This window comes from Aegilops tauschii, chromosome 2, assembly GCF_002575655.3.
Source record: "Aegilops tauschii subsp. strangulata cultivar AL8/78 chromosome 2, Aet v6.0, whole genome shotgun sequence".
Lineage (NCBI taxonomy): Eukaryota > Viridiplantae > Streptophyta > Magnoliopsida > Poales > Poaceae > Aegilops > Aegilops tauschii.
In genome coordinates this window covers 16,223,613-16,247,079 of record NC_053036.3, presented here as the reverse complement: position 1 = coordinate 16,247,079, position 23,467 = coordinate 16,223,613, and the positions used below count along the sequence as shown (strand labels likewise).

At 43.5% G+C, this 23,467-nt stretch overlaps 1 protein-coding gene across 5 annotated transcripts; it reads left to right on the top strand.

Moving 5' to 3' along the window:
* Window positions 1–7,332: 7,332 nt before the first annotated feature.
* On the top strand, window positions 7,333–10,767 carry LOC109759720 (uncharacterized). 5 transcript variants are annotated; one of them, XM_020318553.4, is made up of 8 exons: window positions 7,333–7,622; window positions 7,973–8,464; window positions 8,580–8,766; window positions 8,922–9,222; window positions 9,684–9,756; window positions 9,851–9,941; window positions 10,058–10,137; window positions 10,235–10,767. In XM_020318553.4, the coding sequence occupies exons 1-8, from the start codon at window positions 7,599–7,601 to the stop codon at window positions 10,502–10,504; spliced, it is 1,518 nt and encodes a 505-aa protein (XP_020174142.1). In that variant the 5' UTR covers window positions 7,333–7,598; the 3' UTR covers window positions 10,505–10,767. The 5 variants fall into 5 exon arrangements, with proteins under 5 accessions (XP_020174142.1, XP_020174143.1, XP_045088416.1 ...); XM_020318554.4 differs by having other exon boundaries at window positions 7,412–7,622; window positions 7,976–8,464; XM_045232481.2 differs by having other exon boundaries at window positions 7,429–7,818.
* The last annotated feature ends 12,700 nt before the right edge of the window (window positions 10,768–23,467 follow it).

Sequence of the window (23,467 nt, the reverse complement as noted above, 5' to 3'; positions counted from 1 at the left end):
TGGTAGGTCCAGCATCATATTCATCCGAATGCGAGAGCAACCCTTGCCTTTATTGATGCCAAAGGCATCTATATATGTGGCAACGATGAACATGATGTGTTCGCACTTAGCAACGAAGCCCTATCCATTAGTATTCCACGTTCTTACATCTTGATGATTGACAATTTATTTTTATGAGATTCTCCATGTATAAATTGCTGAGATTTTCCATGCCTTTCGATCGGTATCCAAGTGTCTTGGCCTCGCTTCGTATGTGACCTAAAGATTCGGAAATCGGCATCCAATCATTGCTTGCCCTGCTGCATATATACAGGAGTACAAACATGCATGAAGTTTATAAATTGCGGTTATGTTTTGCTAAAAATTGCAGAGTTTAGCACTAGGAAGGATCATGCGTTTCTTGGTGGTGGACCAGCATTACATTGAAGCGCACACCAGGCTTGACCCGAAGACGAGGTCTCTGCTCATGGAATATAAATTGGGTGGTGCAACTAATAACACCCACTGACTATGCCGGTGGTGGTTATGATGAACTCTCTATGAAGGTGAAGGAGACCGAGCAGTGAGATGAGCACGTGCGAACTCATCCGGCCTTGTTTGGCTGCCGGGCAATAATAATGCCTTGAATTCTGGTACTAGCAAAGTCGTCCTTGACCTTTTACTAGATGCGACAACTCAAATTTAATGCCAATCATAAGGTGGTATAGGTGCTAATCTGTGAATCCTAACAAGATTACATATTGTGGTATTACCCTTTTAAGATGATAAAAAAAATTATGTGCATGAATTTTAAATATGTTGTCCAACTGTCTCTGAAGATACTGGTCAGTAGTCAAAAAACTTCATAAGTCTACTGCGCTCGCGCTAAACGACAACATTTATGGAACTTGTAAGAGCAAAATGACGAACAATATATTAGGAGCGAAAACCCAGCGAAGCTATTCTTCCTAGTCGTCGAAATTCCACATGCATCCCCGCAACAACAACAAGATTCCACATGCATTGTTCCTGGCGATGAAAGAAAAAAGATACGTATAAACATTTCCATTTTGCAGAAGAAATAAAAAAGGACATTCCACAAGCGTCCAAAGGCAAAAGCAGCGTTTCATGGGCTGATCATTTTTGCTCCTACGTGTGTGCTTCATTTTTGTCATGTATATATGGGGCCATTTATTTGTAATAACTGGGGCAGATGGATAAGGAAGTCTGACCAGAATGCCCTTATCGGACAAGCAGATATGGACCGTGTGGTGGAGAGAAGCGTCATTGTTAATCTGCAAAATCCTGCACCAATCGTTGCCGCCGTCTATACATAAAAATTTACCTGCTCATGTCACCCAGATCTCCGGGGATCTGCGCTCCAACTGATTTCCGTATACACGCAGTCTTTGTCATTGTCAACCTCGCGTTGACTTTACTATCATGACACGTCATACAAGAGCAAGAGAGACGGAGAGGCTTATCTTGCACACGTGGCGGTTGAGCTGGACACCTGTCGAGGCCTCACGGGTGTTTGTATTAAACTCGAGATGTGATCTCGCTTTTGCTTTGCATCTCCATGAAATGATAAACAAGGTCGTCTCGTGGATTATCTGTTGGAGCGATTTGGTGCTGTCTCAAGATCTGTTGGAGCGATTTGCTCATCAATCCTTTCGTTTGATCGTCCGTCCACTTTGCAAAAACGAAATCAATCAGCCTTGGTAGTACGGGGAAATATCAGGTGCTATCAACACTTAGATGCTACCATGATATCAATATTTTTTTTAAAATTTAAATGTTTCAAAAAACTCTAAAAAAAAGACATGGATGTTCGTAACATACGTGTCTACAAACCCTAAAAAATTCAGATCCAAATTCGATATACACACTGAGAAAAAAAAAAGATAAATCTGACGTCAATAGTGTAGTTTTTCACACTATTCATGTTTTTATCTTTATAGACACTATTCATGCTGAATTTGTCTTTTTTTTTCTCAATGTGTATATGAATTTGGCTCTGAATTTTTTAGGGTTTGTAGACACATGTGCTGCAAAGATCTATGCTTTTTTTCAAAAAAATATTTAAATTTGAATTTTTCGAATTGGTACCATGAGAGCATCTAAGTGCTGGTATCACCAGATATTATCCCTGGTAGTAGTATGTACAATAATCAATGTTCTTTCCACAAACAAAAGCTACTTACTGGCACATGTGCCGAGTGGCCTAGTGCAGCATGCAACTTAATCTGATTGGTCGAAAGCACGCAGCACACACCGTATAAAGTTCACACAACCCTGGTAAATATCATGCACGTCGTAATCTAACACAAGTTGCATTCAAGCTCCGTGCATGGCCTCGCCCAATCGTACTAGTGCTAGTGCAGATCCCTGTCAAACAGATTCGTACTGCGTTTTCTACGTACTGCTGCTGTTCGCTTTGGGACAGAAGTCACGAGCTGTCAATTTCTGCAGAAATATACAACGCGTTTATCATCTTTACGTTTTCGTCAATGCATATCGCTCGGGGCAGAGTGACCCTCTAAGAGCAACTCTAGCAGACCCCGCATTTTGCCGACCCGTAAAATGTATTTGCAGGTCGCACGGAGCGGTTATGCAGGCCGAAATTTGCGGCGGCAGATTAGAAACCGCAAACAAACCCCTAAATTTTAAAAAAAGTTATTTCGCGCGAGAAATTTAAGCAACAGCTCGCCGGAGCTCGCTCGCATACATGGTTTTTTTTGGCATAATAAGTTCATACACGCCACATACATACATAAATGTTAGATATGCTAGACAGGGCCTACGCTACCGCATCACTGCAACAAAATTGAGCTCATCGGCGGCGATCAGTCGGAGTCGGAGGAGTCGGAGCTGAGGTCGACGAAGAGCTTCGCCTGCTCCTCCTCATCACGCGCAGGTCGGCCTCCTTCGATGCCTGCGCCTGCGATGCCGTGAGGCGCGTCTCGAGGAAGAGCCGCTCGTACTCGAGCTCGCGCCGAATGCGCTCTTCCATCTCCTGCAGATCCCTCGGTGGGAGGTAGTCCTCGGGTCCGATGACACCTCGGCGCGGCGGCGCATCGGGCACGGCCTCCTTCGGCTCCCTCTTCACCGGAACGAGCCGCGAGCTCGATGCGCCCGCGGATGAGCTCCCCGCGGACCCGTGGCCGGATGAGCTCCCCGCGGACCAGTTGCCGGAGGAGGCGCGACGGCGACGGGCGCGCTCGAGCTCGAACTCGTCGAGCTCGCGCCGGTCGAATGCCGGCGGTGGCCGGGCACCCTGGTTGAGCCACCGACGCGCCCCTCCCCCTTGCGCGCGGCGTCAGATCTGGCGCGGCGGCGGCGCTCCGCCTCATCCCCCTGAGTCGGCCATGGTGGTTCAAGGCTCGCCGGCGGCGAGAAATCGAGCGGCGCGGTGGGGAATTGGAGGGGAACGCGGCGGCGGGAGGATAGGGTTTCGACCCGCATCTGCCCCGCAAACCCGCAGTTATAGTGGCTTGGGGGTTGCGTTTGCGGGCTGCGGCAAAAAAATTTACGGGCCGGACATCGATGCGGGCTCTGATCTGGCCAGAAAAATTGGTCGAACCCGTATAATCGGCGGAATTATGCGGGTTTGCGCCGGATGCGGGGTCTGCTAGAGTTGCTCTAATTCCAAATGCAAAGTCTCACCCCACCCGCCCTTGGTACTCCTAGTGGTGAATTTTTCCCAGGTGGAAGCTGCGCAAGTTATGTAGAAAATGACGCAAAAAATATCATAATGCTCTTGGGTTCCCATGTATAAACTTTCTCGGACTTGGCAAAAACATATGCTTCCAAGTGTTGAAAAAGTTCCGAAAATAATCACATGGATAGGTGCCAGCTCGAAACTACCTACGTAAAATTCCACAAAGTAATGTGATGATTTGCAACCTACATGAAAAATAAAGAAATGAGAATGATAGAATATATGTTTTGAAACATAAATTATTACCTTTATCAGTTTCTCCTTTCTGTCCTTACATGAGTAATTTTCGAACCTATACTCTATGAGCATGATATTTTTTTTAACATATAAATATGCTCTTCTCTAAGTTTCATGAAATGGGTTCCAGTGTACCTTGGTTAAAAACACGTTCTCGAGAATGACTGCGATAGTCTGTTATCAAGATTGTTGTATCGGCATACTTGGCAATACCATTTTTGGTGTGTTATGTCTATTTAGCGTTTTTGTATTCATGACATAGTAGACATACTTATATTATAATTTAAAATGTGGATAAAATTATAATAAACTTATATTTTTATGAATTAAATTCTGCAGATTTTGGTCCACTTGCTCGCAAGTTAAACGTGTTTCGGTTATTTTAATTGACAGTTTAATCACTTAAAAGTCGAATCCCCCAATTTTTCTGTCTGTTCATGTATCAAACGAGCAATCTTGTATAAATTGTGTGATCGAGAGAAGCGTCCTTTTCAATTTGAGAAAAAAATCCTGCACCAATCATGTTGCAGCGGTCTAAACTTTAATTTACCGGCCTGTTTATGTCAGCTGATCACCAGAGATCAGTCCCATGCATGCATGTGTTGGCCACAAATGGAAATGATCTCATTACTTGATCTTGTAGAGTAGCCATATACGGCGTTTTGTCCATCTCGCATTGACTTTCTTATCTGCACGTCACACAGATCGAGCAGGCGAGAATTAATTTGCACATGTGGCAGTCGCTCTGGACACGTGTCCCTTGACACGTACGTCTCCCACTAGAAAGTGCCCCGGTAGGAAATTGGACTAATCACGTGGATGTTGACACGTGGATTGGGTGGATTTGTTAGTGCTCATCATTCCTCTCTTGATCATCCGTCCACTTTGCAAAAGCAAAATCAACCAGTCTTGGTACGTAAAGTACATACTAATCAATGCTTATTCCAAACTAAAGCTACTTACAGTACACATCAAATTCTCTCTTTAATTTTTGTAAGAAGATAATGGTTGGTTTTGTATGAAAAGTATTCGCTAATAAACCTACCTTTTTGTAGCACAATGTGCTGATTTGATCACTCGGTGCCTTACCGCAACATGCAACTTAATTTGATTGGTCATGGCTCATAAGCATGCAAACAACACATATACCGGATAATTACAGGTGCCTTGTTTACTTTCTCAACCCTAGCAAATATCATGCACGCCATAATCCATTTCTTCCATGATAATTAAGCTTCCAATCTACTCATAATCAATCATGGCAACACAGAGAACACCGGGGATAATAAAAAAATTACAATCAGCTCCTTGGACCACCAAGCGACGACTATAAGACTAGAGCGAGTCAAAGACACGCCACCATCATTGCCCCTCCCCCATCGAAGCTGGGAAAACCTTCTTATAGTAAACAGTCGGGAAGTCGTCATGCTCAAGCCCGACAGGACCAGCGCATCATAGCAGCAACCATCGTCGATGAAGTGGGTCGTAGATTGGATGGATCGACATGTAAACACACGAACGAAGACCGAATCCAAGCAGATCCATCAAATGCCAGCACCGATCGGATCTCACGAGATCAGTTGAAGACGAACCTACACACACCCTCCGACGATGCTAGACGCACTATGAAACTGAGATCGAACAGGAGAGGCATTGGTCCTACCGAGAGACATCACCGCCGTCACACAGCGGTTGCACCAACAGGAGGAGGAGAAAACCTAATCGGCTAAGAGTCTTTCTTGAGGAGGAGGAAATAATCGAGTTCTCGGTGCACGTCATGATCTAGCACACAAGATGCATTCAAGTTCCCGCGTTGCGACTACTACCAATAACCAAAGTTGCATGGCCTCATAAATCGTACTACTAGCTGTACTAGTTGGTGCAGATCCCTTTCAAGCAGATTTGTATTTTTCGTGCGCACGCACGTACCGTCCCCTTTGGAGCACAAGTCGCGGGCAGTCCATTCCGTAGAAATATTTACGCGTTTCTATCATCTTTACATTGTTGTCGAATTATATCACACGCGCTAACACGCCAGGGCAAATTCGGACGCAAGTCTCTGTCCTTTGTGGCGAATCGCTTCCATTCCAAATGGAAGTCGTCCTAAGATGTCGTGCAAGCTATGCGGAGAATGACCGCAGGAATCTGTCTTCAAGGCTGTCGGTATCGGCATACTAGGTAGAGTATCGGTTTTTTTTCTTTTCCTGACTTTTTTTCTTTCAGGAAGGCCGAATGCCATATATTAGATAAAATCAGCCCTTACAAAAATAACAAATTACACTTCCACCCGGTCGGTATATTACTCGGGCAAGGACCGAGATCCACCATCCCTCCATGGCCCTAAGGCCACGGGAGACGAGGCGGACCGACCCTGGTGCCGGCGGGAGGCAGAAGAAACCCTAGCAGCGGCTGGGATAGAGCGCCTCCTGAGATCAGATCAGATAGGTAGGATCTGTCCGACGCTTATCCATGTGTGTGCTACATTTGGCAACAAATCTAAAGATATGTTTTTCATAAAGATATAATGTATGTATCTCTGGTTAAATTGAAGACGTAAAAATTAGTGCCCGACTTATAAACCGAACAAGAGGGAGTAAGCAAGTCCTTGAGAGAAAAAAAAACAGCGTCGTCTTCCTAATGCATCAATTCGTGCCCTCCGTGAGCAAAACTCATTGTCGCCTCTGGGCCACAGCTTTAGCGGAGCAATCTAGTTCAAACTCAAGAGCTTGAATAAGCAATAGCGGGAAGTCATCGATATAGACCAGAACACGCCAACCATCACAATATAGGCAGATCGCGTCATCCGGAAGAAGTTGACATCAAAGAGGGCCAGAAGAGTTATACAAACCTTGCAAGTCCCTAACCAGGCCCCATATTAATCAGACGGAGAAGGAATCGTGGAACAACAAAAAAATGATGCGACATCATTTCATCCATAGGGCGTTGCTGATCACACGTCTTGGGCTCGCTTTAGCTTTTGTAGTCGTTGCTAGGTGGTTTTGGAAACTGGATTTAATTTTTTATTATTTGTGATGTTCGTTGCACTGCCATAATCGAAGATGAATAGATCAAAGTTTTTCTGGATTTTTTTTTGCTTCAAGATACAATTTTCTTTTTATTTCGGTAAAGGAGGAATACCCGGCCTCTGCACTTGTAAAAAAACCCAGAGGGCGCAGGTGTGACCTCGCACATGGGATGAGAAAGAGATGGCCTCCTCACTCCTCTCCTCTGCTGGTCACTGAGAGAGGTCGGAAGCTTCGTGCCATGTGCGAGCTGCTCGCTCGCTCCTAGGTCGTCGTGGCCGTTCCAACAAAACGGTAACGCGTCGCCACTAGGCAGTACGACGACGCCAAAAAGTACGGCGACGAAGATCCCACAAACCTTTTCCCCTCTCCCGCCACCTCTCCTTTGTGCCTGTGCCTGCGCGTCTTCTTCTCCACTCGCGCAGCCCAGCCTCCCCTATTTATGGCCCCGCCCGGTCACATCCCACCACCGCCCCCCGCTGCCAACCGAATCGCCTGCGCCACTAGCAGAGGCAGAGCCACACCCCAATCGTCGCCGCCCCTCGATTAGACTTCCCACTCCATCCCACCGTTTCAAACCAACCGGAGGCAGAGGAGTGTGTTCTTGAGCAACCCACGGCTCCGGTCCAGGAGCCGCCATGGATTCCCCGCGGATGGAGCAGGTGACTTGCTTGCTGTTATTACTTAGAATCGAACTAATTTCCTCCTGCTCCTCGTTTCGTGTACTGCTGCCGCTTTCTTGCTGCCAGAGGCCGGGGTTCAGTGAGCCGGTGGGTGAAACTGAAAGCAGAGCATGTGGTTGCTTGCTTGCTGGCCTCTTCTTTTCTTCTTCGTGGCCATATGGTTGGTCACTAGCCGGTAGTGGTACCGCTCCATGTGCTCTGCTCATCTTAGTTGGTCACTCACTTGCGTGTGTCTCTCAGTTGATTCATGTGGATGGATTCACCCTGTTTTCAGTTGATGAGCTCAATCCTTTCTCTGCCTCATCTTTTTCTTGCTCTTCGGTTTGCAGCAGAGCAGCAGCAGCGGCAGTAGTTCTGCCATCACAAATCCAATGCAAGGAGTCGGAGGAGGAGGAGGCCCGGCGCCTGACGACCAGCAGCCCAAGAGGCCGCCGCACCTCTCCATCGACATCCCGGCCGCGACCAGCGCCCCCCTCACACCGACGGCGTCGGCAGAGCCAGATGCCACACCAGCAACACCCGGCTCCAACGCCAGAAGAACACCCGGTTCTGGCTCGGGTTCCGGTAAGAGCGGTGCCCCAGCGAAGCCCCCGGCGCCGCAGCGCACGCCGTCCTTCATGCTGAGGCAGACGGTGCGGAGCCTCCTGCCGGGAGGGGGCAGCTTCAAGTCCTCCGTCAGAGGCTACGAGGCCTCCCTCTCCAGGCTCTTCAGCGGAAGGATCGCCAGGACGGCCTCGCTCCCGGCCGTGGACCACGCCGCCCTCTCGGCCTCCGTGCACGCCACAGACAAGACGCCGCCCAGCGTTCCTGCCGCCGCCGCTGTAAGCATTTTGATTTCATTTAGTGTTCACTTGCTAAGTTCTATGATGATGAAGTTTATCTGAAGTTTCCTAGTTGATAAATTTTATCTGAACTATTTGGCTCTGTTGCTGGCAGGACAAAACTAGCATGCACCGGTCGCAGTCCCTCCCGATGAACATGAAGAAGTTCAGCTCCGCCAAGAGCATCAAGAGGATGAACTCGCTCGGCGGCGTGTACCGCGTCGTCCCCTCCACGCCGCGAGGCCCCGCCGCCACCGCCGCGACCAGCAATGCCGTGCCGGACATAGTCCCCACAGAACCAGGTGGGTGGATGCACATCACTCTCCAACATCCAGTCTGAATCCTGCTGCTACCTCTGCATGCAGCATCGGTCTAAATTCAGTCAGACAGAGCTCCTGAGACTGCACACACACACACAAGGTGCTAATGGGCGACACCGTCTAGCTGCTCCATGCAGGGGCCGGAGAGGGGGAGGACGACCACGGGGAGGACATCGCGGAGGAGGAGGCGGTGTGCCGGATCTGCATGGTGGAGCTGTCCGAGGGGGGCGGCGCCATGAAGCTGGAGTGCTCCTGCAGGGGTGAGCTCGCACTGGCACACACCGACTGCGCGCTCAAGTGGTTCGGCATCAAGGGCACCAGGACCTGCGAGGTGTGCAAGGAGGAGGTCCAGAACCTCCCCGTCACCCTGCTACGCGTCCAGAGCACGCGCGCCGGCGACGCGAGCCGCGCCACCGGTCCGCGGTACGTCCGGTACAGGTAGGATCAAATGTTGACAAAACAAACATTACAATTTGTGTATATGTTGTTACTTGTGAAGTTTGTGTTCCTCATTTGGAGGTCAGGTCAGGTAACACCTGTGATGCTTTGGAGAGGGACTTGGTAGTATTATATGGGCAGTTTGGCAGCCTAGTTTGAGGAGAACAAGTTTGCATCCTGCTAATCTTACCTACTTTGTGACAGATCAACATAGAATTTCTTCTAGAGTTTGAAATGATGTGTGCTAAGCTGCTAATAGTATACTAATCATACCTGGTACAGTTATAGACAACAAGTTTTCATGCTGCTCATCTTACCTACTTCGTGACAGATCAACATAGAATTTCTTCTAGACTTGGAGTGATGTGTGCTAAACTGCTAATAGTTTTTATAAACATACTAGTACAGTCATTGATTTATGTAACCTAACGTGTGATTCTTTTTGTCATTTTGTTAATCAGGCTGTGGCATGGGACACCTATCCTTGTGGTCATCAGCATCCTCGCATACTTCTGCTTCTTGGAGCAATTGCTGGTATTTTATACCTCTCTCTTGTTGATTGCTCAGAAAACTTTTTAAAATTCAATAAATATGTTTGATAAATTCTTTTGTTTCTGGTGTCTCATAGGTTGCGCACAACGGCTTCGCCGCCCTGGCGATTTCGCTGCCATTCTCATGCATCCTAGGCCTCTTCTCATCACTCACCACAACAAGCATGGGTACTGCATCATTTAACCACCATCCACCCCAGAACACATCCTGAAAATTTTGATGTGATTGCCTTGATGGAACACTCGTTGCAACGGTAACTGACTTGAATTGCGCGTGTCTGCAGTGGCGAGGAGATACGTGTGGATCTACGCGGCGATCCAGTTCCTCTTCGTTGTGTTCTTCACTCATTTGTTCTACAGATATGTAAGCAAGACAGAGCATACTCTGCTCGCACTGCTTGAAGTTTCTGAACGGTTTGTTATGCAAGTGTTGATGTCTGGGAACTGTTTGTTTGTTGCAGCTGCATCTGCAGGCTGTGATATCCATCATCCTGGCCACCTTTGCGGGTTTCGGCGTGGGGATGATCGGAAACTCCATCATCATCGAGGTACTGAGGTGGAGGACTATGGCCCCGGCTCAGCCGCGCCGTGCTCACAGGCCACCACGTGTTGCGCAGCAGCAGCAGCCGGCCCCGGCATCCGGTCAGCCTTCAGGCCAGCCCTCAGCCGTCGGTGAGGGACAGCGTAGCGCGACCGTCGACATTGAGAATCCGGCTGCCCCTCCAGCATAAACATATGTAGTTGAGTTTGTGGCTATGTGCTGTTGGTTCATGCTTGAGAGCTTGTGTCCTTGATGTATAAATGGTAGAACAAAGAGGTTGTCTGGAAGTTTTTTCATGGTCTGGATGCAAAATCTGAGTTTCTTGTTGCAGCATTTGGTGAGGAACTACAGTTGTTAGATTAGATATAAGCTCCTGAAAGAGGATTCAGTAGTAGTATGTGTCATGGTGTACCAAGTATGTCAGGCATATGGATAAGCTCTCTGTTCTGCTCTGCACTTGTCTCTCTTTTTTTTTTTGAACAAAAAGGGTTTCCTTCGCCCCAACTTTATTAAAAGCAGAGTCAAGCAGCCACCAAATCCAAACATTCAACAGCTCTCGGCCACAACCAGGAAGTAGCTGCGACGGAATTATTACAACTTTGGCAATGAAGAGTTCTAACAGGTTACAACAGGGTAGTAGCCCAAAGATGAAGAGCAGAGCAGCAACTACTACCAATGTAACCTATCAAACCTGTGCACTTGTCTAGGGCAGGAGCATGTAAATCCCACTGAAAATCTTGAAGTAAATGGACTGTTTTTTCTTATTTGGCATGTCTTATCACACATATTGGCTGCTGCTGATTGTCACAAGAGATAGATGATAGCTCAGTAGTGTAGGAAACAATAATTTCCTCTCGACATTTCCTTTCAGTGTGCTGATATTCATATCTTTTCCTTGGCACTTGTGCTGATATTCATATCTTCTCCTTAACACTTGTCACAGTCGTTTTCTCAGCTGAATGAATTGGATGCATCAACAATAATCTTCAGCAGAGATACCCCGTATACGTAACCCAGGCCTCATGTTAATATTCTCCCTATAACTTTAGACAGTGACAGTTGAGGAGTAGGTCGACAAATCAGTTAGGTTCAGAACATTTCTGATCTCCTATGGCAAAAGGGAAGATCGGAATGGCCACGCGTGGTCCAAGCTGCTGCGCGAGCACGACTTGCGTGCCCTGCGGAAGAAGAAAACCTTTTGGAAATACTCTCTCCATTTCAAAATTTTAACTTTTGACTCTTAATTTAACCAAACAAAACATAAGTTATGCGACTTCAAATTTATAGCACCAAAAACCTATTTCCAATACGAATTCAACGGTGACTGTTAATTTAACCAAACGGTGTAACTTTCGTCACGCATAACCCACGTTTGGGTGGTTAAACTGTTTTGCTTAATTAGCATGCCTATGACATCACTAGCTAATGTGCTGATTGTCACTTGAGATAGATGAATGATAATATGGCCGTATGCATCGTTCTGATGCAGAGGCCGGGGCCTGACCCCTTTTCGAAAGAAAAAAAAGTAGCACAAGTGGGGAGGAAGCAATAAATTCCTCTGAACATTTCCTTTCAGTGGGCCACAACAAACATCTGATATTCATAGCCTTCCTTTGCATTTGTCATTGTCGTTTCCTCGGATGAATTATTTGGATGGATGAACAGTAGATTTCAGCAAGGATACCTCCTATATGTGACCCAAACCTCAGGTTTATGTTCTCCCTAGAAATTTATACGCTGACAATTGAGGAAGGTAGGTCGACACATAGGTTCAGAACATTTCCTGATTCCTTTGGTGAATGGGAAGGCAATGCATGGTCCGGGCTGCTGCAGGGGCAGAATATCTGGTGCACCGTTGCTTGTGGTCCATGCCTGGTGCACCGATTTCTCGTGGCACATTTTAGAACGTACGGAAAATTATTTTAAAAAAAAGCACATTCACATAACAACAATATATGTTGTCACAAAATTTCGAATCAAAATTCAAAGCATTGTTTAGAAAGAAGACAAATTCGACACTGAATAGCACGTAACATAAGTTGGGCTTTAGATTTGATCCGTTATCACAATGATGTCAAATATTTCATTTTGTATCTCGAGTAATATTTCAAATTTTGATACAAAATTCTGTGACAACATACATTGATGCATGAACAGTCGTTTTCTCGGATGAATAATTTCCTCTCAATATTTCCTTTCAACGTGACATATCGAACATCTGATATTCATATCTTTCCTTGGCACTTGTCACAGTCGTTTTCTCGGCTGAATGAATTGGATGCATCAACAATAATCTTCAGCAGAGATACCCCGTATACGTAACCCAGGCCTCATGTTAATATTCTCCCTATAACTTTAGACAGTGACAGTTGAGGAGTAGGTCGACAAATCAGTTAGGTTCAGAACATTTCTGATCTCCTATGGCAAAAGGGAAGATCGGAATGGCCACGCGTGGTCCAAGCTGCTGCGCGAGCACGACTTGCGTGCCCTGCGGAAGAAGAAAACCTTTTGGAAATACTCTCTCCATTTCAAAATTTTAACTTTTGACTCTTAATTTAACCAAACAAAACATAAGTTATGCGACTTCAAATTTATAGCACCAAAAACCTATTTCCAATACGAATTCAACGGTGACTGTTAATTTAACCAAACGGTGTAACTTTCGTCACGCATAACCCACGTTTGGGTGGTTAAACTGTTTTGCTTAATTAGCATGCCTATGACATCACTAGCTAATGTGCTGATTGTCACTTGAGATAGATGAATGATAATATGGCCGTATGCATCGTTCTGATGCAGAGGCCGGGGCCTGACCCCTTTTCGAAAGAAAAAAAAGTAGCACAAGTGGGGAGGAAGCAATAAATTCCTCTGAACATTTCCTTTCAGTGGGCCACAACAAACATCTGATATTCATAGCCTTCCTTTGCATTTGTCATTGTCGTTTCCTCGGATGAATTATTTGGATGGATGAACAGTAGATTTCAGCAAGGATACCTCCTATATGTGACCCAAACCTCAGGTTTATGTTCTCCCTAGAAATTTATACGCTGACAATTGAGGAAGGTAGGTCGACACATAGGTTCAGAACATTTCCTGATTCCTTTGGTGAATGGGAAGGCAATGCATGGTCCGGGCTGCTGCAGGGGCAGAATATCTGGTGCACCGTTGCTTGTGGTCCATGCCTGGTGCACCGATTTCTCGTGGCACATTTTAGAACGTACGGAAAATTATTTTAAAAAAAAGCACATTCACATAACAACAATATATGTTGTCACAAAATTTCGAATCAAAATTCAAAGCATTGTTTAGAAAGAAGACAAATTCGACACTGAATAGCACGTAACATAAGTTGGGCTTTAGATTTGATCCGTTATCACAATGATGTCAAATATTTCATTTTGTATCTCGAGTAATATTTCAAATTTTGATACAAAATTCTGTGACAACATACATTGATGCATGAACAGTCGTTTTCTCGGATGAATAATTTCCTCTCAATATTTCCTTTCAACGTGACATATCGAACATCTGATATTCATATCTTTCCTTGGCACTTGTCACAGTCGTTTTCTCGGCTGAATGAATTGGATGCATGAACAGTAGCCATCAAGCAGAGATACCCCCTATATGTAACACATGCCTTACGATTTTATTCTCCCTATAACTTTAGACAGTGACAGTTGAGGAGTAGGTCGACAAATCAGTTAGGTTCAGAACATTTCTGATCTCCTATGGCAAAAGGGAAGATCGGAATGGCCACGCGTGGTCCAAGCTGCTGCGCGAGCACGACTTGCGTGCCCTGCGGAAGAAGAAAACCTTTTGGAAATACTCTCTCCATTTCAAAATTTTAACTTTTGACTCTTAATTTAACCAAACAAAACATAAGTTATGCGACTTCAAATTTATAGCACCAAAAACCTATTTCCAATACGAATTCAACGGTGACTGTTAATTTAACCAAACGGTGTAACTTTCGTCACGCATAACCCACGTTTGGGTGGTTAAACTGTTTTGCTTAATTAGCATGCCTATGACATCACTAGCTAATGTGCTGATTGTCACTTGAGATAGATGAATGATAATATGGCCGTATGCATCGTTCTGATGCAGAGGCCGGGGCCTGACCCCTTTTCGAAAGAAAAAAAGTAGCACAAGTGGGGAGGAAGCAATAAATTCCTCTGAACATTTCCTTTCAGTGGGCCACAACAAACATCTGATATTCATAGCCTTCCTTTGCATTTGTCATTGTCGTTTCCTCGGATGAATTATTTGGATGGATGAACAGTAGATTTCAGCAAGGATACCTCCTATATGTGACCCAAACCTCAGGTTTATGTTCTCCCTAGAAATTTATACGCTGACAATTGAGGAAGGTAGGTCGACACATAGGTTCAGAACATTTCCTGATTCCTTTGGTGAATGGGAAGGCAATGCATGGTCCGGGCTGCTGCAGGGGCAGAATATCTGGTGCACCGTTGCTTGTGGTCCATGCCTGGTGCACCGATTTCTCGTGGCACATTTTAGAACGTACGGAAAATTATTTAAAAAAAAGCACATTCACATAACAACAATATATGTTGTCACAAAATTTCGAATCAAAATTCAAAGCATTGTTTAGAAAGAAGACAAATTCGACACTGAATAGCACGTAACATAAGTTGGGCTTTAGATTTGATCCGTTATCACAATGATGTCAAATATTTCATTTTGTATCTCGAGTAATATTTCAAATTTTGATACAAAATTCTGTGACAACATACATTGATGCATGAACAGTCGTTTTCTCGGATGAATAATTTCCTCTCAATATTTCCTTTCAACGTGACATATCGAACATCTGATATTCATATCTTTCCTTGGCACTTGTCACAGTCGTTTTCTCGGCTGAATGAATTGGATGCATGAACAGTAGCCATCAAGCAGAGATACCCCCTATATGTAACACATGCCTTACGATTTTATTCTCCCTATAACTTTAGACACTGACAGTTGAGGAGTAGGTCGACAAATCAGTTAGGTTCAGAACATTTCTGATCTCCTATGGCAAAAGGGAAGATCGGAATGGCCACGCGTGGTCCAAGCTGCTGCGCGAGCACGACTTGCGTGCCCTGCGGAAGAAGAAAACCTTTTGGAAATACTCTCTCCATTTCAAAATTTTAACTTTTGACTCTTAATTTAACCAAACAAAACATAAGTTATGCGACTTCAAATTTATAGCACCAAAAACCTATTTCCAATACGAATTCAACGGTGACTGTTAATTTAACCAAACGGTGTAACTTTCGTCACGCATAACCCACGTTTGGGTGGTTAAACTGTTTTGCTTAATTAGCATGCCTATGACATCACTAGCTAATGTGCTGATTGTCACTTGAGATAGATGAATGATAATATGGCCGTATGCATCGTTCTGATGCAGAGGCCGGGGCCTGACCCCTTTTCGAAAGAAAAAAAGTAGCACAAGTGGGGAGGAAGCAATAAATTCCTCTGAACATTTCCTTTCAGTGGGCCACAACAAACATCTGATATTCATAGCCTTCCTTTGCATTTGTCATTGTCGTTTCCTCGGATGAATTATTTGGATGGATGAACAGTAGATTTCAGCAAGGATACCTCCTATATGTGACCCAAACCTCAGGTTTATGTTCTCCCTAGAAATTTATACGCTGACAATTGAGGAAGGTAGGTCGACACATAGGTTCAGAACATTTCCTGATTCCTTTGGTGAATGGGAAGGCAATGCATGGTCCGGGCTGCTGCAGGGGCAGAATATCTGGTGCACCGTTGCTTGTGGTCCATGCCTGGTGCACCGATTTCTCGTGGCACATTTTAAAACGTACAGAAAATTATTTAAAAAAAAAGCACATTCACATAACAACAATATATGTTGTCACAAAATTTCGAATCAAAATTCAAAGCATTGTTTAGAAAGAAGACAAATTCGACACTGAATAGCACGTAACATAAGTTGGGCTTTAGATTTGATCCGTTATCACAATGATGTCAAATATTTCATTTTGTATCTCGAGTAATATTTCAAATTTTGATACAAAATTCTGTGACAACATACATTGATGCATGAACAGTCGTTTTCTCGGATGAATAATTTCCTCTCAATATTTCCTTTCAACGTGACATATCGAACATCTGATATTCATATCTTTCCTTGGCACTTGTCACAGTCGTTTTCTCGGCTGAATGAATTGGATGCATGAACAGTAGCCATCAAGCAGAGATACCCCCTATATGTAACACATGCCTTACGATTTTATTCTCCCTATAACTTTAGACACTGACAGTTGAGGAGTAGGTCGACAAATCAGTTAGGTTCAGAACATTTCTGATCTCCTATGGCAAAAGGGAAGATCGGAATGGCCACGCGTGGTCCAAGCTGCTGCGCGAGCACGACTTGCGTGCCCTGCGGAAGAAGAAAACCTTTTGGAAATACTCTCTCCATTTCAAAATTTTAACTTTTGACTCTTAATTTAACCAAACAAAACATAAGTTATGCGACTTCAAATTTATAGCACCAAAAACCTATTTCCAATACGAATTCAACGGTGACTGTTAATTTAACCAAACAGTGTAACTTTCGTCACGCATAACCCACGTTTGGGTGGTTAAACTGTTTTGCTTAATTAGCATGCCTATGACATCACTAGCTAATGTGCTGATTGTCACTTGAGATAGATGAATGATAATATGGCCGTATGCATCGTTCTGATGCAGAGGCCGGGGCCTGACCCCTTTTCGAAAGAAAAAAAGTAGCACAAGTGGGGAGGAAGCAATAAATTCCTCTGAACATTTCCTTTCAGTGGGCCACAACAAACATCTGATATTCATAGCCTTCCTTTGCATTTGTCATTGTCGTTTCCTCGGATGAATTATTTGGATGGATGAACAGTAGATTTCAGCAAGGATACCTCCTATATGTGACCCAAACCTCAGGTTTATGTTCTCCCTAGAAATTTATACGCTGACAATTGAGGAAGGTAGGTCGACACATAGGTTCAGAACATTTCCTGATTCCTTTGGTGAATGGGAAGGCAATGCATGGTCCGGGCTGCTGCAGGGGCAGAATATCTGGTGCACCGTTGCTTGTGGTCCATGCCTGGTGCACCGATTTCTCGTGGCACATTTTAAAACGTACAGAAAATTATTTAAAAAAAAAGCACATTCACATAACAACAATATATGTTGTCACAAAATTTCGAATCAAAATTCAAAGCATTGTTTAGAAAGAAGACAAATTCGACACTGAATAGCACGTAACATAAGTTGGGCTTTAGATTTGATCCGTTATCACAATGATGTCAAATATTTCATTTTGTATCTCGAGTAATATTTCAAATTTTGATACAAAATTCTGTGACAACATACATTGATGCATGAACAGTCGTTTTCTCGGATGAATAATTTCCTCTCAATATTTCCTTTCAACGTGACATATCGAACATCTGATATTCATATCTTTCCTTGGCACTTGTCACAGTCGTTTTCTCGGCTGAATGAATTGGATGCATGAACAGTAGCCATCAAGCAGAGATACCCCCTATATGTAACACATGCCTTACGATTTTATTCTCCCTATAACTTTAGACACTGACAGTTGAGGAGTAGGTCGACAAATCAGTTAGGTTCAGAACATTTCTGATCTCCTATGGCAAAAGGGAAGATCGGAATGGCCACGCGTGGTCCAAGCTGCTGCGCGAGCACGACTTGCGTGCCCTGCGGAAGAAGAAAACCTTTTGGAAATACTCTCTCCATTTCAAAATTTTAACTTTTGACTCTTAATTTAACCAAACAAAACATAAGTTATGCGACTTCAAATTTATAGCACCAAAAACCTATTTCCAATACGAATTCAACGGTGACTGTTAATTTAACCAAACGGTGTAACTTTCGTCACGCATAACCCACGTTTGGGTGGTTAAACTGTTTTGCTTAATTAGCATGCCTATGACATCACTAGCTAATGTGCTGATTGTCACTTGAGATAGATGAATGATAATATGGCCGTATGCATCGTTCTGATGCAGAGGCCGGGGCCTGACCCCTTTTCGAAAGAAAAAAAGTAGCACAAGTGGGGAGGAAGCAATAAATTCCTCTGAACATTTCCTTTCAGTGGGCCACAACAAACATCTGATATTCATAGCCTTCCTTTGCATTTGTCATTGTCGTTTCCTCGGATGAATTATTTGGATGGATGAACAGTAGATTTCAGCAAGGATACCTCCTATATGTGACCCAAACCTCAGGTTTATGTTCTCCCTAGAAATTTATACGCTGACAATTGAGGAAGGTAGGTCGACACATAGGTTCAGAACATTTCCTGATTCCTTTGGTGAATGGGAAGGCAATGCATGGTCCGGGCTGCTGCAGGGGCAGAATATCTGGTGCACCGTTGCTTGTGGTCCATGCCTGGTGCACCGATTTCTCGTGGCACATTTTAAAACGTACGGAAAATTATTTAAAAAAAAGCACATTCACATAACAACAATATATGTTGTCACAAAATTTCGAATCAAAATTCAAAGCATTGTTTAGAAAGAAGACAAATTCGACACTGAATAGCACGTAACATAAGTTGGGCTTTAGATTTGATCCGTTATCACAATGATGTCAAATATTTCATTTTGTATCTCGAGTAATATTTCAAATTTTGATACAAAATTCTGTGACAACATACATTGATGCATGAACAGTCGTTTTCTCGGATGAATAATTTCCTCTCAATATTTCCTTTCAACGTGACATATCGAACATCTGATATTCATATCTTTCCTTGGCACTTGTCACAGTCGTTTTCTCGGCTGAATGAATTGGATGCATGAACAGTAGCCATCAAGCAGAGATACCCCCTATATGTAACACATGCCTTACGATTTTATTCTCCCTATAACTTTAGACAGTGACAGTTGAGGAGTAGGTCGACAAATCAGTTAGGTTCAGAACATTTCTGATCTCCTATGGCAAAAGGGAAGATCGGAATGGCCACGCGTGGTCCAAGCTGCTGCGCGAGCACGACTTGCGTGCCCTGCGGAAGAAGAAAACCTTTTGGAAATACTCTCTCCATTTCAAAATTTTAACTTTTGACTCTTAATTTAACCAAACAAAACATAAGTTATGCGACTTCAAATTTATAGCACCAAAAACCTATTTCCAATACGAATTCAACGGTGACTGTTAATTTAACCAAACGGTGTAACTTTCGTCACGCATAACCCACGTTTGGGTGGTTAAACTGTTTTGCTTAATTAGCATGCCTATGACATCACTAGCTAATGTGCTGATTGTCACTTGAGATAGATGAATGATAATATGGCCGTATGCATCGTTCTGATGCAGAGGCCGGGGCCTGACCCCTTTTCGAAAGAAAAAAAAGTAGCACAAGTGGGGAGGAAGCAATAAATTCCTCTGAACATTTCCTTTCAGTGGGCCACAACAAACATCTGATATTCATAGCCTTCCTTTGCATTTGTCATTGTCGTTTCCTCGGATGAATTATTTGGATGGATGAACAGTAGATTTCAGCAAGGATACCTCCTATATGTGACCCAAACCTCAGGTTTATGTTCTCCCTAGAAATTTATACGCTGACAATTGAGGAAGGTAGGTCGACACATAGGTTCAGAACATTTCCTGATTCCTTTGGTGAATGGGAAGGCAATGCATGGTCCGGGCTGCTGCAGGGGCAGAATATCTGGTGCACCGTTGCTTGTGGTCCATGCCTGGTGCACCGATTTCTCGTGGCACATTTTAGAACGTACGGAAAATTATTTAAAAAAAAAGCACATTCACATAACAACAATATATGTTGTCACAAAATTTCGAATCAAAATTCAAAGCATTGTTTAGAAAGAAGACAAATTCGACACTGAATAGCACGTAACATAAGTTGGGCTTTAGATTTGATCCGTTATCACAATGATGTCAAATATTTCATTTTGTATCTCGAGTAATATTTCAAATTTTGATACAAAATTCTGTGACAACATACATTGATGCATGAACAGTCGTTTTCTCGGATGAATAATTTCCTCTCAATATTTCCTTTCAACGTGACATATCGAACATCTGATATTCATATCTTTCCTTGGCACTTGTCACAGTCGTTTTCTCGGCTGAATGAATTGGATGCATGAACAGTAGCCATCAAGCAGAGATACCCCCTATATGTAACACATGCCTTACGATTTTATTCTCCCTATAACTTTAGACAGTGACAGTTGAGGAGTAGGTCGACAAATCAGTTAGGTTCAGAACATTTCTGATCTCCTATGGCAAAAGGGAAGATCGGAATGGCCACGCGTGGTCCAAGCTGCTGCGCGAGCACGACTTGCGTGCCCTGCGGAAGAAGAAAACCTTTTGGAAATACTCTCTCCATTTCAAAATTTTAACTTTTGACTCTTAATTTAACCAAACAAAACATAAGTTATGCGACTTCAAATTTATAGCACCAAAAACCTATTTCCAATACGAATTCAACGGTGACTGTTAATTTAACCAAACGGTGTAACTTTCGTCACGCATAACCCACGTTTGGGTGGTTAAACTGTTTTGCTTAATTAGCATGCCTATGACATCACTAGCTAATGTGCTGATTGTCACTTGAGATAGATGAATGATAATATGGCCGTATGCATCGTTCTGATGCAGAGGCCGGGGCCTGACCCCTTTTCGAAAGAAAAAAAGTAGCACAAGTGGGGAGGAAGCAATAAATTCCTCTGAACATTTCCTTTCAGTGGGCCACAACAAACATCTGATATTCATAGCCTTCCTTTGCATTTGTCATTGTCGTTTCCTCGGATGAATTATTTGGATGGATGAACAGTAGATTTCAGCAAGGATACCTCCTATATGTGACCCAAACCTCAGGTTTATGTTCTCCCTAGAAATTTATACGCTGACAATTGAGGAAGGTAGGTCGACACATAGGTTCAGAACATTTCCTGATTCCTTTGGTGAATGGGAAGGCAATGCATGGTCCGGGCTGCTGCAGGGGCAGAATATCTGGTGCACCGTTGCTTGTGGTCCATGCCTGGTGCACCGATTTCTCGTGGCACATTTTAGAACGTACGGAAAATTATTTTAAAAAAAAGCACATTCACATAACAACAATATATGTTGTCACAAAATTTCGAATCAAAATTCAAAGCATTGTTTAGAAAGAAGACAAATTCGACACTGAATAGCACGTAACATAAGTTGGGCTTTAGATTTGATCCGTTATCACAATGATGTCAAATATTTCATTTTGTATCTCGAGTAATATTTCAAATTTTGATACAAAATTCTGTGACAACATACATTGATGCATGAACAGTCGTTTTCTCGGATGAATAATTTCCTCTCAATATTTCCTTTCAACGTGACATATCGAACATCTGATATTCATATCTTTCCTTGGCACTTGTCACAGTCGTTTTCTCGGCTGAATGAATTGGATGCATGAACAGTAGCCATCAAGCAGAGATACCCCCTATATGTAACACATGCCTTACGATTTTATTCTCCCTATAACTTTAGACACTGACAGTTGAGGAGTAGGTCGACAAATCAGTTAGGTTCAGAACATTTCTGATCTCCTATGGCAAAAGGGAAGATCGGAATGGCCACGCGTGGTCCAAGCTGCTGCGCGAGCACGACTTGCGTGCCCTGCGGAAGAAGAAAACCTTTTGGAAATACTCTCTCCATTTCAAAATTTTAACTTTTGACTCTTAATTTAACCAAACAAAACATAAGTTATGCGACTTCAAATTTATAGCACCAAAAACCTATTTCCAATACGAATTCAACGGTGACTGTTAATTTAACCAAACGGTGTAACTTTCGTCACGCATAACCCACGTTTGGGTGGTTAAACTGTTTTGCTTAATTAGCATGCCTATGACATCACTAGCTAATGTGCTGATTGTCACTTGAGATAGATGAATGATAATATGGCCGTATGCATCGTTCTGATGCAGAGGCCGGGGCCTGACCCCTTTTCGAAAGAAAAAAAGTAGCACAAGTGGGGAGGAAGCAATAAATTCCTCTGAACATTTCCTTTCAGTGGGCCACAACAAACATCTGATATTCATAGCCTTCCTTTGCATTTGTCATTGTCGTTTCCTCGGATGAATTATTTGGATGGATGAACAGTAGATTTCAGCAAGGATACCTCCTATATGTGACCCAAACCTCAGGTTTATGTTCTCCCTAGAAATTTATACGCTGACAATTGAGGAAGGTAGGTCGACACATAGGTTCAGAACATTTCCTGATTCCTTTGGTGAATGGGAAGGCAATGCATGGTCCGGGCTGCTGCAGGGGCAGAATATCTGGTGCACCGTTGCTTGTGGTCCATGCCTGGTGCACCGATTTCTCGTGGCACATTTTAGAACGTACGGAAAATTATTTAAAAAAAAAGCACATTCACATAACAACAATATATGTTGTCACAAAATTTCGAATCAAAATTCAAAGCATTGTTTAGAAAGAAGACAAATTCGACACTGAATAGCACGTAACATAAGTTGGGCTTTAGATTTGATCCGTTATCACAATGATGTCAAATATTTCATTTTGTATCTCGAGTAATATTTCAAATTTTGATACAAAATTCTGTGACAACATACATTGATGCATGAACAGTCGTTTTCTCGGATGAATAATTTCCTCTCAATATTTCCTTTCAACGTGACATATCGAACATCTGATATTCATATCTTTCCTTGGCACTTGTCACAGTCGTTTTCTCGGCTGAATGAATTGGATGCATGAACAGTAGCCATCAAGCAGAGATACCCCCTATATGTAACACATGCCTTACGATTTTATTCTCCCTATAACTTTAGACACTGACAGTTGAGGAGTAGGTCGACAAATCAGTTAGGTTCAGAACATTTCTGATCTCCTATGGCAAAAGGGAAGATCGGAATGGCCACGCGTGGTCCAAGCTGCTGCGCGAGCACGACTTGCGTGCCCTGCGGAAGAAGAAAACCTTTTGGAAATACTCTCTCCATTTCAAAATTTTAACTTTTGACTCTTAATTTAACCAAACAAAACATAAGTTATGCGACTTCAAATTTATAGCACCAAAAACCTATTTCCAATACGAATTCAACGGTGACTGTTAATTTAACCAAACGGTGTAACTTTCGTCACGCAT